The 18,087-nt window shown below is 43.8% G+C and overlaps 1 protein-coding gene across 1 annotated transcript; it reads right to left on the bottom strand.

Annotated features, from left to right (window-relative positions):
- Nucleotides 1–219: 219 nt before the first annotated feature.
- LOC124702657 (hexosyltransferase GAUT11-like) lies at nucleotides 220–5,088 on the bottom strand. Its single transcript, XM_047234816.1, has 2 exons — nucleotides 4,484–5,088; nucleotides 220–2,198 (listed from the first exon to the last, which is right to left on the bottom strand). The coding sequence occupies exons 1-2, from the start codon at nucleotides 4,646–4,648 to the stop codon at nucleotides 741–743; spliced, it is 1,623 nt and encodes a 540-aa protein (XP_047090772.1). The 5' UTR covers nucleotides 4,649–5,088; the 3' UTR covers nucleotides 220–740.
- Nucleotides 5,089–18,087: the final 12,999 nt, after the last annotated feature.

The raw sequence follows: 18,087 nt of genomic DNA, 5'->3' as shown, positions 1-18,087 counted from the left end.
GGCAATAAGGTAAGGACCCTTCAGGCCCAAATGATACACAGGCGTACGAAACCTTCCAGAATTGGTGCACAGAAACTTCCCTCATTTTGGAGAGGAACACACATTCAGAAAACAAGTTGAAGTATTCGAGTTTCAAAATTTTACAGCCAATCAATCAGAGACAAAGGGATGCAAAATCTACTTGTTTCAGTGATATGGAACATCAGAAACTCAATTTCAGAACATCAAAATGACATTGATTTCCTATACCTCCGATTAATCTCGAGTTTTCATACTGTGAAGAATACAGAACTGTTTATACAAAGAGAAAAGGAGGACATTCTTCACCAGTATAGAATACAATATCCTGAAAAGAATGTAACACCAGTAAACTCTGCACAGCTGAATTGACAATCGGCATCTCCTAACATCTCAAAAAATGACCCATTGTTCCAACAACTGTATCTCTTTTACAATATCTATCCAGATAGTCTGGTTAGACTGCTAAAATTGCCAGTCCGAATTGTATGTAAGAATCTGCAACCGAATTATTTTCATCTCAAAATGAATCTTCCTCCCACCCAAAAAAAAAAGAAAACTTAACAGTTGGCTTCTCTGATGCTGTCTCTTGAGTATATATAATCTACCTCCCCGGAAGATTTCTTAACTAGGGTGCTCAAAAGCAACCCAATAGACAAACTGAAGCTTCTAGCTTCAGTGCCGTGCAAGACCATTGATGGTAAACAGAGATTGCAGATTTCCTAATGAAACATACATTCTCTGACATTTGGGTGCGAAGAATTGACATACCGCTCCCATATTGACCTGTACCGGCGAATGGCTAACTTCAGCCAAGGCTTCATGTTCCCATTATAATGCACGACAGCAGCGCTCTCGATCAACCGATCATCTATGTCTACATCATACCCTAGCCCCAATACGTGCCACCTCCGGTCTAGGGGCTCCATCAGGCCATAAAATGTCAAAAGGCCTGCAGGAAGTGTCCCCGTCCTCCAAAGCAATTGATCAGCATTTTGCTCCTGCCAATAATGGTAAAGTGCTGTTGCATTTGCTTTCCTCCAAGCTATCAGGTCAAATATATTCATTCCAAAGGCCCATCCACAAGTATGTGGATCAATTTTTGTGCTGATGATTGGTTGCGAGAAATTAAGATACTTGTGATACCGATGAAATGACTCTAAACAAGTCTCCACTGCTCCAATAACATTGCCATGCAATTCTATGGAAAAAAGCTGTGTCAAGTCCTTCTGCACCACAACATCGTCATCAAGAAAAACCACCTTCTCCAAGTTGGGTAGTATTTGAGGAATGTAGAACCGCAAATGGTTCAGCAGAGAAGCAAACTTTGGATTGTGGAACTTTATTTCTCTTTCTGGAGTTTTCAAGCCACCAGAGTTGTAGTAACCCATGGTTTCCATCTCTGATAGTCGCCTGACCAGAGGGGAAGAAGCAGCATTCAACCATGAGAACTCATCTATGCAGCGGACTTCAACAGTACACCCTTTGAAGTCATTTATCAGGAACCAGGTTGACATAGCACCAAAATTGATCCTGTCTGTGACTACATGAAACACAAGTTGCTGAGGGTGGTTTGCATTCGAAACTGTAGAATTGACAACAACTGAAGTGGCGAGCACATTATCCGAGAATATACTGAAGTGATACAGATTATTGTCTACCAACCGTGTGGAATTCCTATGCTCCTCTGAACGACTCCTCAGTTCTGGGTTCTGAAGCCACTCTTCTGTCAGCTTCATTGTTAAACAATGCAGATTCTTGGGGAGAGATTCTGCAGCTATCTGACCAAACTCGGCAGTCTGAACAACTGCTGCCTTTGCACGCTCCTCTAGTGCAAGGGCATGGCTCTTCAGTGTCACTATTGTTGTACTGATATCATAATGAGAGTCCTGCGATTTGTATATTAACCGTGCTAGCCGGGTTATTATAGGATGGGCTTCTTCCTGAGTGATGGCTCTCCCACTAACAGCCCCTTCAGACAGCAATCGTTGACAATTCCTTATTTGGGAACTAAGCTCCCATGCAAGCTGAAGATTGCCATGCTCTTTCGCAAGGATAACATAGGCCTTTGCTAGAGTCATCTGATCTGCTAATTGTCGTGCAAAAGATGTACTGCTTAAAAGCTCTTCTGTGAAATTCACTTTCTCATGAGAAACTTCTTCAGTCTCTGGCCCTTTATTCTGGAACAAGAAAGAGCTACATGAGGAAACATGCACTTGCGAGTTTAACAAAAGAAACTGAAAAAAAAATATAGCAGGGAAGACCAATCAAAACATATATCTATGTACTCGAAGTAATAGAACCAAAAATATATCTTTCACCACGGAGAAGCCAAAAATATATTCGAGCATACAGAGAAGTTTCTAATTATCAGCCCACTGAGTTGTACTCAACTTCTTTGCCGCTAAATGTACTTGTTACAACCAAACAGCTATTGTCATGAGAATGAGTTGAAATACAGCTTTAGTGCCAGAAACAATAGTTGATAGCCAACACAGTTTGGCATCAGACACTTGCACCAGAAATGTTCAGAACATACTTATGCAAAGAAAAGATAAATAGGGCCAATTGCAATTTAGTACTCCCTCCGTCCCATAATTCTTGTCGTGGTTTTAGATGAGGGAGTATTTACCACCTGTTTTCTGCTTAGGCACCCAACAATAAACTGTTTTTTGTTTTTGGCTGGTGCCAATTTCCCCAGACATGCCAATATTTGGTCATGGAATTTTGTAATATTTTGCTATGGCAAGGGAATCTTGTAAAAACTTTACAAGTAAAACACATGCCAAAGGCAACCATGGCAATTCTTAGCGTCATACCAAACAGCATTTTTTAATGAGACAATAAATAGTGCCTCTAAAATTAAGAACTTGAGAAAAAATTAGATTAGTTCAGATCAATTATAAACGATTGAGTGAAATTAAAAGAATCAGAGCTTCTAGCTATCAGAAGCTTAGCTTATTTGATCGTTTCTTGTTCATTGCAAGCCTTAATACCTATGGAATGGAGGGATTACTAAAGCAAACATTTTAGAGTCAGAACAAAATAAACTTATCAAACTATTAGGCAGGTAACTAGATCCTGCTGCATATTCCAATTTAACTGCGAGCCTAAATACCTGTAGAAACATTTTAGAGCCCTAACAAAATAATCTTGTCATAATAATAGGTGTGTAACTAGACTCGCAGCACAGCAGCCTAAAACAATCATAAAGGCAGCACAACTATTTAAGAGAACCTAACTCCAAACATGTAATAGCATATGGATATATTTTTCATTTTATTCACATGCTACCGAAGAAGCTGCAATGATAATACTCCCAAGAAACTGCATTAGTTTCATAATGCCCTAAATAGATTCTGCCTAACGAGTTCAGATCCTAAGATCTCCAACATATGATGAACTATACTTCAAATAAGAACCTCTAGCAATCTCATAACCTATGGTATCATGTTCTATTGATGATCTCGCTTGATATCAGGCATTCCTCCCATGAGCAGTGGAATGGGGACAAAAAAAAGTTCATCGCAGTCCATTCTGGATCCCAACATAAATTAATCTAACAATTGTACTAGTACTATCATATATGTATGAATATGCCCTGGAAGGAAAAAAAACATTTCCGAGGGCTACTGGAAGTCCTTGGATGCTATTCTTTTGGAAATCAGAAGCAAGTACCAAAGTAGCTGGCAACACGTAGTCCCTGGATAATTCAACTGTACTTGTAAAGTTCGATATTTCAGGTACTGCATATGGACTTAAGGCACGAGTTTAAATTTTGTCATTCCATGCTGTCCTCCCACCAACTAAGAAAATCATCATCTTCATAGTACAGGAACAGCATAAGTTCTCAACAGATTGATGGGAAACCACCTTTTGAGGATGACATTTTACCAAAGTACTTGAGCAGACCTCCAAACAAGTCCAAAGACAGCCTATCTATGATGCCTCACCAACTCGTGGAATATACAACCTGTTTGCCATTTCTAACAACTAGTCATGATTCGCCATCAAGAACACTTTCTACCATGGACAAGAAAGTGAAAATTATGTTTTCCATAAACATGACCAAATGAGTAACCTTTTAAGGATCTAGTAACACTGAAACTTGGTAGTGAAGATCTGGTAGAAAAGATTGCACTTTTATCTTGTCGCAAACAGGCTAACAACACACAACCACGCACATATCCTAATAAAACCTTGTACTATACTTCGTCAGGGACGATCAATTTGCATAATTACGAACTAGGAACCATGCTACTTGTGAAGATCTCATACAGTATTATGATCGAGATCCACTAAAGAGATTAATGGCAGCCGGTGAGGAATTATAAAAAGCAAACACTTTTTCCACGTATTTTGAGAACAGACAGACAGACACAGGGCATAGTTGTCTTCCGAATGATGTCACGCAATTCAGCAAAGCGAAAAGAAAATCAAACAAAGTGGAATTTGCGCAACTCACAATGACGGGCGGCCGGAACTGCTCCTTCTGGTTGTGGTGCAGGACGAAGAGCATGAGGCCAACTACGAGGAAGATCCCAACGAGCCACCAGATCCATCCGGGCAGCCGGCGTCGGGATTGGCGGCGGTACTCTGGCGCCCGCCTCCGTATCTCGGAGCCCCGCATCTCAGCAGCCGCTCGCCCTTCCCCGGAGCCTCCTGCTGCAATAATTCAGGCCAGGAAGTCTACGCGCTGACCTCACCGCCGGCGCGCCAAACCCTCATCCATGGGTAGCTCCGAAAGGCGCCGTATTTACGGCGATCCGGGGCCCGGACGGATGAGGAAGAGATGCGGCCGGCCCTGTGGGGGAGGCGGCAGATCGCGCGCGCGGAACAGAGACGACAGCAACCGCTTGGCGAAGCTGAAGCACGGAGTGAGGCAAGAAGGGCGGCTGGTAGGAGGTTGGTGAGATCTGGGAGGTGGAATGCGAGGAGCGAGAGGTAGAAGGAAGAGAAGGCGGGATTTAGAGAGAGAAAGAGAGGGAGATCTGAGGAGGGAGGGAGGGAGGTGGAAGTAGTTCTTCGCCGGCTGAGGCTGACGTAAGAGGGAAGACAGCCAAAGGCTTCTCCTTCCCCGTCATGCGTCTCCATTCTCTTCTCGGGTCGGCGGTTTTTGGACATGTTAATTCGCAGCCCGATACACGTTACACAGCACCAGCCTGCTCGCTGTCACTGCTATTCACGTGTCTTTCTTTTGCCAGACATAGGAATATGTTATTTTTACAATTTTGCTTTCTTCACTAAAATGCTCGGAAAACAGGGATTGTAGTAGTGTCGTGCATATCATACTGGTGTATGTTAGTACGTTACTACATTTATTGTTAGGATGTAGATGGATTATAGCTCAATTAGGCAGCCCATGTAACCTTCTAAAATTTCAAAGATCATCACGTTGATATCTTGGGGACAGTTTTGGGGGACAAAGTTTAGTCTCACATGTCTAGTTAGGACGGAGTTGGAGTGATTTATAATGGCATCTTCAGCGGGCCGACGCATTTTAGACGCCCAAAATGTCCACGCGTGCCCATTTTCGTCGGTCCGCGGACGCAAAAATGGTCATGCGTCTGTTTGCATCGGGGGTGACTCTAGCGCCCCGACATATTTCGGGTGCGGTCATTTTTGGTTTAGAAATTTCAAAAAATAGGTTAAATAATCAAATTGCACGAAATTATAACCATCATATTGGCTCAAATTAAGGTCTCAAATAAGTTCATCACATTTTGCACATGGTACGGCGGAAAATGAGTCTAAAAGGGGCACAACATGGCCTGAACAACAAATCTAGTCCAAAAGGAGGCCATGGTGCTTGTCATTGGCGCCGCAGATCAGGTGTCTCGCGCGTAGATTTCGGCGCGATTCTTCATGAACGAGGCTTTGTGTCGTCGTCCATGCTGGTCAAGTCGGCCAGCATGATCCTTGTATCCTCTGCACGGGTCTTGGCCTCGGTGTCCATCCTTCTGGCCTCGGCGTCATGCAATTTGGCATCGGTGTCTGCCTTTTTGGCCTCGACGTCCATCCTTTGGACCTCAATAACCTCTTTGGTGAGGTTGAGGTAGGTGGCACTTGCGGACACTTTTTCCAGATGCTTCTTCTCTTCCCTTTTCTCCATGGCGGATGGATTATTGGCCATCATCTTCTCCAAGATCTGCGTGAACGCAAGGGCTGCTGCCTCCCGGGCTAGATCGGCCTTGGTAGCCTTATGGCCCCAGGGACGAGGTGGAAGGGCTTTCTGCCCATGATCGCCGTCTTCGCCGTTGACGACAACCGTTGTTGTCCCATTCCTGACAGCTTCATCGTAGGCCGCAAAGCTTATCTTCCACTTTTGTGCGTCCTTCAACTTGTCCCAGCAATGGGCCATATGGAAGCCCTTATTATGTGTTGCCTTGAACCTCTCCAAGGCCCGGGATACTTGCAATTGGCTAAAGCTCGAATCATGGTTTGCGAATGATGTACATAGAATATAATGATGATGCTCGTTTGTTTAGCACTGAAATCACGCCAACGCCGCTCAGGGGGTTGTTCACAACATGTTCGACGGCGGAGCAGAACTTGCTTGTCTCTTGTTTGATGTAGTTCCATATTTTTCTGATGGACTCTTCCGTGCGAGGGCTTTTCATCTCGTAGGGCGCGTGACGCTTTCTCTCATGGTACTCCTGCACCACCTTGGCACAGTACACCTTGTCCTTTTGCTAGGCGCCATTAATACAATCATGGCTCGTCGCCAGCCACGCGTCGCACAAGCCCTTGTCCTCGTCGTCATTGAAGCTGCGGGTCCTGTGGCTCTCCCCCTTCTTCTTGGTACCATCATCCGTGGTGAGGGCAGGCCCTGTTGGCGCTTCCTCATAGGCGTTGACGCAGACGGTTTTTGCTGCGTGGGCTGGGTGGAGAACAGACGTGCGCCATCGATGTCCACCCCATCCTACTTCTGTGGCCACTGATCATGCGACCCTGTCCCGGCGTCGACGTCGCCATTGAAGCCGCCGCTGTAAATCATGGCCTCAATGTCGTTGTCATTGCGTCCCTTCCAATAGCCCTACGAATCACCGGATGTCAGACGCATGACACACGGCGGACGCACAGTGAGAGAGCTTATGTACCGGGTCGTCCATCGTCGGGGCAGATGGTGTCATTTCGTCAAACATGTTATGGGGCACCGGCATGCTCTCCTCCGGGACCTAACGGGTCTTCTCTGTCGCGCCCGGGCACGAGTCACCACTCCTCGGCGTCCGGTTCAGGTCGGGAACCGGTTCCCCGTTGAACTGCACCGGTGCGACGCCGGAGGCGAACCGCGACTCCACGTGGGCCTACAAGGGAGCAGGCGTTCCAGGAAGCAGCTGGGAACTCACCAATCTCACCGACGAGGCCGGGGGAGCGACGTCGATGATCCCCTCTTGCTTGACGAGGAAGATGGCCTCCTCTATGCTCTGATGGAGACCTACTTGCGCGGCGCCGGCTTTCAGCTGCATCTGCCACGCCATGTGCTTGGTGGCCTCCATGGCGGCCGCCGCTGCATTCCTCTCGTTTAGATGCCTTTCTCCTCCTTGTACAACATTTTCTTTGCCGCCTTCGTCTTAGCGTCCCGGCCGGCGGTGGCGGCACGCTTTGCTTCCGCCGAAGATGTGGCCTCCATTGGGGCTATTGGTGGCTATGGGGGAGTCCGGGGTGGCGGCGACTGCGAGGTTTCCCTCGGAATCCATGGTGGCTGCGGTGACAAGGACATCCATCGCTATGGCCTGGACTGCTGGCATCGGTCTACTTTGATTTTTCGTGGGGGAATGGCCACTGGCGGGAATGTTATCGGCCACTGACGCGCAGGTCCGACGTAAGTTTTGGCGGTCACTCGGCGCGTCCGCGCAGCGTCCACCGAGACGCAAACTCGACGCATATTTGGGCCAGGTTTGCGTCGCCACGGACAGCCCGCACACTATGCGTCAGGCCGCTGGGCCTGGTCCCAGACGCGTTTTTGTCCGCGCGGACGCAAACAGATGAACGGTCGCTCAACGTCCGTTTGTGCCACCCCGTTGGAGATGCCCTAAGGGCTGCTCTTCTAGTCCTTCCAAGTGAGTGAGAAGATAAGGAGCCCTCTGATGTCATGTACTCGGCGTATGTAGACACGCTGTTGGGGAACCCCAAGAGGAACGTATGATGAGCACAGTAGCAAGTTTTTCGTCAGTAAGAAACCAAGGTTTAATCGGCTAGTAGGAGAAAGGTGTGACTTCTGAAGGTGTTGCTGGCTGACTAGTGGCAGGGCGCACTACCGGCATCAACAACAGCGTGGAACCTGCACACAACACAACCAAAGTACTTTGCCCCAACTTACAATTAGGTTGTCAATCTCACCGGTTTGCTAAACACAAAGGATTAGACGTACCGAATGGAAGGAGATGTTTGCAGAAAGTAAACAGAACAGGGTTGCAGTTAAATTTATGAGTAAAAGAAATAGGACCGGGGTCCACAGTTCACTAGAGGTGTCTCTCCATAAAGAAATAGCATGTTGGGTGAACAAATTACAGCTGGGCAATTGACAGAATATCGACCATACATGACTAGATGATTACTATGATATCTGGTATTGGGCATTACAACATAATACATAGACCGTAATCCAACTGCGTCTATGACTAATAATCCACCTTCAGGTTAGCATCCGCACCCCTTCCAGTATAAAGTTGCAAGCAACAGACTATCGCATTAAGCAATGTGTGTAAAGTAAACAATAGAATTACCCTTGGATAAAACAGTGATGTTTTCTCCCTAGTAGCAATAACACGTCTACAACCTTAGAAGTTATAAAGTCACTCTCCCAGAAACTAGAGGCATGAACCTACTATCGAGCATAAATACCCCCTCTTGGAGTCACAAGTGTCCACTCGGCCAGAGTTTCTACTAGCAACGGAGAGCATGCAAGATCACAAATAACATATGACATGAATATATAATCAATCTCAACATAGTATACAATATTCATTGGATCCCAGCAAACCAAACATATAGGATTACATAAAGATGATCTTGATCATGTAGGGAAGCTCACATGATCGATACATGAAGCACAAAGTGGATAACACAACCATCTAGCTACTTCTATGGACCCATAGTCCAGGAATGAACTACTCACGCATCACTTCGGTGGTGGGCATGGCGATGTAGATGCCTCCGGCGATGATTTCCCCCTCCGGTAGGGTGCCGGGAAGAGCTTCAGAACCCCCCGAGATGGGTTCTGCGATGGCGGCCGTGACAGAACTTTTCGTTGTTGGAGGCTCGGGTATCCAGGGTTTTCCCAAGAAGATGTATAAATAGGTGGAGGATTTAGGTCGGTGGGCTCCTGTGGGACCCACACCGATGCGTGTAATTGACACGTCCGTTGGGAACCCCAAGAGGAAGGTGTGATGCGCACAGTGGCAAGTTTCCCTCAGTTAGAAACCAAGGTTTAATCGAACCAGTAGGAGTCAAGAAGCACGTTGAAGGTTGATGGCGGCGGGATGTAGTGCGGCGCAACACCAGAGATTCCGGCGCCAACGTGGAACCTGCACAACACAACCAAAGTACTTTGCCCCAACGAAACAGTGAGGTTGTCAATCTCACCGGCTTGCTGTAACAAAGGATTAACCGTATTGTGTGGAAGATGATAGTTTGCAAGAAAACAGTAAGAACAAGTATTGCAGCAGATTTGTATTTCAGTATAAAAGAATGGACCGGGGTCCACAGTTCACTAGAGGTGTCTCTCCCATAAGATAAAAGCATGTTGGGTGAACAAATTACGGTCGGGCAATTGACAAATAGAGAGAGCATAACAATGCACATACATGTCATGATAAATATAGTGAGATTTAATTGGGCATTACGACAAAGTACATAGACCGCCATCCAACTGCATCTATGCCTAAAAGTCCACCTTCGGGTTATCATCCGAACCCCCTCCGGTATTAAGTTGCTAACAACGGACAATTGCATTAAGTATTGCGCGTAATGTAATCAATAACTACATCCTCGGACATAGCATCAATGTTTTATCCCTAGTGGCAACGACACATCCATAACCTTAGGGGTTTCGTCACTCCCCAGATTCACGGAGACATGAACCCACTATCGAGCATAAATACTCCCTCTTGGAGTTACTAGCATCAACTTGGCCAGAGCCTCTACTAATAACGGAGAGCATGCAAGATCATAAACAACACATAGGTAATAACTTGATAATTAACATAACATGGTATTCTCTATCCATCGGATCCCGACAAACACAACATATAGTATTACGGATAGATGATCTTGATCATGTTAGGCAGCTCACAAGATCCAACAATGAAGCACAATGAGGAGAAGACAACCATCTAGCTACTGCTATGGACCCATAGTCCAGGGGTGAACTACTCACTCATCACTCCGGAGGCGACCATGGCGGTGAAGAGTCCTCCGGGAGATGAATCCCCTCTCCGGCGGGGTGCCGGAGGAGATCTCCGAATCCCCGAGATGGGATTGGCGGCGGCGGCGTCTGCGGAAGGTTTTCCGTATCGTGGCTCTCGTGCTGGGGGTTTCGCGACGGAGGCTTTAAGTAGGCGGAAGGGCAACGTGGGGGCCACACGAGGGCCCCACACCATAGGTCGGCGCGGCCAGGGCCCGGGCCGCGCCGCCCTATGGTGGCGGCGCCTCGTGGCCCCACTTCGACTCCTCTTCGGTCTTCTGGAAGCTTCGTGGCAAAATAGGACCCTGGGCGTTGATTTCGTCCAATTCCGAGAATATTTCGTTACTAGGATTTCTGAAACCAAAAACGACGAAAACGACAAGCTGGCTCTTCGGCATCTTGTTAATAGGTTAGTTCCGGAAAATGCACGAATATGACATAAAGTGTGCATAAAACATGTAGATATCATCAATAATGTGGCATGGAACATAAGAAATTATCGATACGTCGGAGACGTATCGGCATCCCCAAGCTTAGTTACGCTCGTCCCGAGCGAGGTAAAACGATAACAAAGATAATTTCGAAGTGACATGCCATCATAACCTTGATCATACTATTTGTAAACATATGTAATGAATGCAGCGATCAAAACAATGGTAATGACATGAGTAAACAAGTGAATCATAAAGCAAAGACTTTTCATGAATATTACTTAAAGACAAGCATCAATAAGTCTTGCATAAGAGTTAACTCATAAAGCAATAAATCAAAGTAAATGTATTGAAGCAACACAAAGGAAGATTAAGTTTCAGCGGTTGCTTTCAACTTGTAACATGTATATCTCATGGATAATTGTCAACATAGAGTAATATAACAAGTGCAATATGCAAGTATGTAGGAATCAATGCACGAGTTCACACAAGTGTTTGCTTCTTGAGGTGGAGAGAGATAGGTGAGCTGACTCAACATAAAAGTAAAAAGAATGGTCCTTCAAAGAGGAAAGCATCGATTGCTATATTTGTGCTAGAGCTTTTATTTTGAAAACATGAAACAATTTTGTCAACGGTAGTAATAAAGCATATGAGTTATGAAAATTATATCTTACAAGTTGCAAGCCTCATGTATAGTATACTAATAGTGCCCGCACCTTGTCCTAATTAGCTTGGACTACCGGATCATTGCAATACACATGTTTTAACCAAGTGTCACAATGGGGTACCTCCATGCCGCTTGTACAAAGGTCTAAGGAGAAAGCTCGCATTTTGGATTTATCGCTTTTGATTATTCTCAACTTAGACATCCATACCGGGACAACATGGACAACGAGATAATGGACTCCTCTTTAATGCATAAGCATGTGGCAACAATTATTATTCTCATATGAGATTGAGGATATATGTCCAAAAGCTGAAACTTCCACCATGAATCATGGCTTTAGTTAGCGGCCCAATGTTCTTCTCTAACAATATGCATGCTCCAACCATTAAGGTGGTAGATCTCTCTTACTTCGGACAAGACGGACATGCATAGCAACTCACATGATATTCAACAAAGAATAGTTGATGGCGTCCCCGGAAAACATGGTTATCGCACAACAAGCAACTTAATAAGAGATAAAGTGCATAAGTACATATTCAATACCACAATAGTTTTTAAGCTATTTGTCCCATGAGCTATATATTGCAAAGGTGAATGATGGAATTTTAAAGGTAGCACTCAAGCAATTTACTTTGGAATGGCGGATAAATACCATGTAGTAGGTAGGTATGGTGGACACAAATGGCATAGTGGTTGGCTCAAGGATTTTGGATGCATGAGAAGTATTCCCTCTCGATACAAGGTTTAGGCTAGCAAGGTTTATTTGAAACGAACACAAGGATGAACGGTGCAGCAAAACTCACATAAAAGACATATTGTAAACATTATAAGATTCTACCCCGTCTTCCTTGTTGTTCAAAACTCAATACTAGATATTATCTAGACTCTAGAGAAACCAAATATGCAAACCAAATTAGCAAGCTCTATGTGTTTCTTCATTAATGGGTGCAAAGTATATGATGCAAGAGCTTAAACATGAGCACAACAATTGCCAAGTATCAAATTATCCAAGACATTTTAGAGTTACTACATGTAGCATTTTCCAATTCCAACCATATAACAATTTAACGAAGAAGAAACTTCGCCATGAATACTATGAGTAGGGCCTAAGGACATACTTGTCCATATGCTACAGCGGAGCGTGTCTCTCTCTCTCCCACAAAGTGAATGCTAGGATCCATTTTATTCAAACAAAACAAAAACAAAAACAAACCGACGCTCCAAGCAAAGTGCATAAGATGTGACGGAATAAAAATATAGTTTCAGGGGAGGAACCTGATAATGTTGTCGATGAAGAAGGGGATGCCTTGGGCATCCCCAAGCTTAGACGCTTGAGTCTTCTTAGAATATGCAGGGGTGAACCACGGGGCATCCCCAAGCTTAGAGCTTTCACTCTCCTTGATCATATTGTATCATACTCCTCTCTTGATCCTTGAAAACTTCCTCCACACCAAACTCGAAGCAACTCATTAGAGGGTTAGTGCACAATAAAAATTAACATGTTCAGAGGTGACACAATCATTCTTAACACTTCTGGACATTGCATAAAGCTACTGGACATTAATGGATCAAAGAAATTCATCCAAGATAGCAAAAAAGGCAATGCGAAATAAAAGGAAGAATCTGTCAAAACAGAACAGTTCGTAAAGATGGATTTTATTAGGGCACCAGACTTGCTCAAATGAAAATGCCCAAATTGAATGAAAGTTGCGTACATATCTGAGAATCACTCACGTAAATTGGCTTAATTTTCTGACTTACCTACAGAGAATTGGACCCAGATTCGTGACAGCAAAGAAATCTGTTTCTGCGCAGTAATCCAAATCTAGTATTTACTTTACTATCAAAGACTTTACTTGGCACAACAAAACATAAAACTAAGATAAGGAGAGGTTGCTACAGTAGTAAACAACTTCCAAGACTCAAATATAAAACAAAGTACTGTAGTAAAAACATGGGTTGTCTCCCATAAGCGCTTTTCTTTAACGCCTTTCAGCTAGGCGCAGAAAGTGTATATCAAGTATTATCAAAGGGTGGTGCATCTACAGCGGGGTTTGGAGTTTTCTCAACCATGCATAGTATATTGGATACATAAGTTTCAGCGTCTCCCTTTTCATTAGTCTTGGGCTTGCTACTCTCATCGAACAAATTTTCGGGAACAAGCCAAGCATAGTTATTTTCTAGTGCATCATTCATAGCTAGGAGTTTACATGGTATTGGTGCTTTGATCTCCCCACCATCATTAGTATTATTAGTGTACCTTATTCTATCCATGTCCATTTTTTCAAGGAGACCAACAAAATTAGTATGAGAACCAAGCATATTAAATTTAGCAAAGACCTTTCTAGCCTCTCTTGCTAGACCACCAAATTCTCTAAGAAGGGTTTCTAAAACAAAATCTTTCTTTTCCCCCTCTTCCATATCACAGAGTGTAAGAAACATGTGTTGGATTATAGGATTGAGATTAACAAATTTAGTTTCCAACATGCGAACTAGAGCGACAGCAGCAATTTCATAAGTAGGAGCAAGTTCTACCAAGTGTCTATCTTCAAAATCTTCAACGATACTAACATGGTCGAAAAATTCTTCTATATTGTTTCTCCCAATTATAGACCCGCGTCCTACCGGTATGTCTTTTGTGGTAAAATTAAAAGGAAACATGATGAATCAAGTAAAGTAAATGCAAGTAACTAATTTTTTTTTTTGTGTTTTTGATATAAAGTGCAAGAAAATAAAGTAAAGCTAGCAACTAATTTTTTTGTGTTTTGTTTAAGTGCAGCAAACAAAGTAGTAAATAAAATAAAGCAAGATAAAAACAAAGTAAAGAGGTTGGGAAGTGGAGACTCCCCTTGCAGCGTGTCTTGATCTCCCCGGCAACGGCGCCAGAAATTTGCTTGATGCGTGTAATTGACACGTCCGTTGGGAACCCCAAGAGGAAGGTGTGATGCGCACAGCGGCAAGTTTCCCTCGATTAGAAACCAAGGTTTAATCGAACCGGTAGGAGTCAAGAAGCACGTTGAAGGTTGATGGCGGCGGGATGTAGTGTGGCGCAACACCGGAGATTCGGCGCCAACGTGGAACCTGCACAACACAACCAAAGTACTTTGCCCCAACGAAACAGTGAGGTTGTCAATCTCACCAGGCTTGCTTCGTAACAAAGGATTAACCGTATTGTGTGGAAGATGATAGTTTGCAAGAAAACGGTAAGAACAAGTATTGCAGCAGATTTGTATTTCGAGTATAAAAGAATGGACCGGGGTCCACAGTTCACTAGAGGTGTCTCTCCCATAAGATAAAAGCATGTTGGGTGAACAAATTACGGTCGGGCAATTGACAAATAGAGAGAGCATAACAATGCACATACATGTCATGATAAATATAGTGAGATTTAATTGGGCATTACGACAAAGTACATAGACCGCCATCCAAGCGCATCTATGCCTAAAAAGTACACCTTCGAGGTTATCATCCGAACCCCCTCCGGTATTAAGTTGCTAACAACGGACAATTGCATTAAGTATTGTGCGTAATGTAATCAATAACTACATCCTCGGACATAGCATCAATGTTTTATCCCTAGTGGCAACGACACATCCATAACCTTAGGGGTTTTGTCACTCCCCAGATTCACGGAGACATGAACCCACTATCGAGCATAAATACTCCCTCTTGGAGTTACTAGCATCAACTTGGCCGAGCCTCTACTAATAACGGAGAGCATGCAAGATCATAAACAACACATAGGTAATAACTTGATAATTAACATAACATGGTATTCTCTATCCATCGGATCCCGACAAACACAACATATAGTATTACGGATAAATGATCTTGATCATGTTAGGCAGCTCACAAGATCCAACAATGAAGCACAATGAGGAGAAGACAACCATCTAGCTACTGCTATGGACCCATAGTCCGGGGGTGAACTACTCACTCATCACTCCGGAGGCGACCATGGCGGTGAAGAGTCCTCCGGGAGATGAATCCCCTCTCCCGGCGGGGTGCGGGAGGAGATCTCCGGAATCCCCGAGATGGGATTGGCGGCGGCGGCGTCTGCGGAAGGTTTTTCGTATCGTGGCTCTCGGTGCGGGGGTTTCGCGACGGAGGCTTTAAGTAGGCGGAAGGGCAACGTGGGGGGCCACACGAGGGCCCCACACCATAGGTCGGCGCGGCCGGGGCACGGGCCGCGCCGCCCTATGGTGGCGGCGCCTCGTGGCCCCACTTCGACTCCTCTTCGGTCTTCCGGAAGCTTCGTGGCAAAATAGGACCCTGGGCGTTGATTTCGTCCAATTCCGAGAATATTTCGTTACTAGGATTTACTGAAACCAAAAACAGCAGAAAACACCAAGCGGCTCTTCGGCATCTTGTTAATAGGTTAGTTCCAGAAAATGCACGAATATGACATAAAGTGTGCATAAAACATGTAGATATCATCAATAATGTGGCATGGAACATAAGAAATTATCGATACGTCGGAGACGTATCACACACCTACCCTAGGCACGGGCCAGCCGTAGGCCGCGCCTATGGGTGGTCTGGGCGCCCTGGTGCGCATCTTCATCCCCCCTCCGGACTTCATCTTTGTTTCAGTAAAATATTGACTTCAGCTTTTGTTTCGTCCAATTCCGAGAATATTTCCTGTACAACTTTTCTGAAATACAAAAACAACAGAAAACAAGGAACTGGCACTATGGCATCTTTTTAATAGGTTAGTGCCGGAAATCATGTAAAAGTGCAACGAAGTGTAAACAAAACACATATGAATTGGCGGCGTAAAACAAGCATGGAGCATAAAAAATTATAGATACGTTTGAGACGTATCAGCATCCCCAAGCTTAACTCCTGCTCGTCCTCGAGTAGGTAGGTGATATAAAAATAATTTTTGAGGTGACATGAAGCCAACACAATATTGATCAAGCATGTAAAGCATTGTGAGCTAGGATCTGAGTACTCTAACATAGGCATGATAGATATCATTCAATTGAACTTAGCAACTATGTTATAACATGAAGAGTAACTCAAACAAAGGATCATGAATTATAGTGCATTGAAAGCAACTGTGTGTTTATGATCATAGAGTAAACATAATAAAGTGGTACTCAACATGTCCTTATGGAATAGCAAAACATAAATGCAAGGACACCTTCAAAGTTCAAAGGTTGACTAGATATAAGTAATTTAAGAACAAGCAATACCACAATCATGAATCAATCAATAATAATTTTGGGACTATGCACATTGCACTAAGAATGAAAGCTATGCTCTCTTAATTGGTGCATAAGGTAGAAGATGAATACTCAACATGAAAGTAAAAGAAAGGCCCTTCGCAGAGGGAAGCAGAGATTACCCATGTGCTAGAGCCTTTTATTTTGAAAGCAATAGGAGTATTGAAAATATTCATTTTGAGAGGTGCTACTTATGTCAACGGTAGTGATAAATAGTATGACATGCATAATTACTTCCTATAAGTTTGCTTGCCTCATGCATATTATACTAATAGTGCTCACACCTTGTACTAATTAGCTTGGACTTCCATGGATTTTCATTACATACATATGTTTTAACCAAGTGTCACAAAAGGGTACCTCCTTGCCTCCTGTACAAAGGTCCTAGGAGATGAATCTCATTTGATTTCTAAATTTTGATGAATCTCAAGTTTTTGGGACATCCATACCGAGAAAACAAGGACAACAGATATTTGGACTTTTGCCCATCTGAAACTTCAACCATGTGAACAAGGCTTTAGTTGGCGGCCCAATGTTCCTCTCTAACAATATACATACTCCAATATTTGCAACTCATGGTAAATCTCCCTTACTTCAAACAAGATGAGCATGCATAGTATCTCACATGATATTCAACAAAGGCATATTGATGGTGTTCCCCATGACAGCATGGTTATCACACAATAAGCAACTTATAAGAACTAAAAATGCATAAAACATATTACTTGCCACAATAGTTTTTTTAGACTACTTTCCCATGAGCTATAAATTACACAAAAACAGGTGATTATTTTTGAAAGTTTAGAGGTAGCACACAAGCAATTTACTTTGGAGTGGCGATGAAATACCACATATGGGTAGATATGGTAGACACAATTAGCAACTTTGGTTTTTGGTGGTTGGATGCACGAGTAGAGCTCATACTCAGTACATGTGAAGGCTAGGAAAAGACTGGGAGCGACCAACTAAGAGAGCAATAATGGCCATAATCATGCATAGCGACAAAACATTATCAATCAAAGCATAAAGTGATATTAAAAATAAAAAATTAAATGATCATAGAGGATTTAGTTGACTGGTTATAGTCATAACATGATATAAGCATGTGCCAAGTCAACCGAATAAAGCATCAAAGGAGAGTACCACAATTTTATGCCTTTATGATAGAAACAACACATGATTCTTTCAATGACACATTATGCACTCTAAACCATTTGAAACATGTCATGATACAACAATAAATACTAAGCATATGACAATATTAACATCCAACATGACATGCCAAACTCTATGCCATAGTCTAGACAAGCTTCCTTTTGCATCACTATAGTCATG

Source organism: Lolium rigidum, chromosome 3 (assembly GCF_022539505.1).
Source record: "Lolium rigidum isolate FL_2022 chromosome 3, APGP_CSIRO_Lrig_0.1, whole genome shotgun sequence".
NCBI lineage: Eukaryota > Viridiplantae > Streptophyta > Magnoliopsida > Poales > Poaceae > Lolium > Lolium rigidum.
This window is presented reverse-complemented; position numbering and strand designations above follow the sequence as displayed.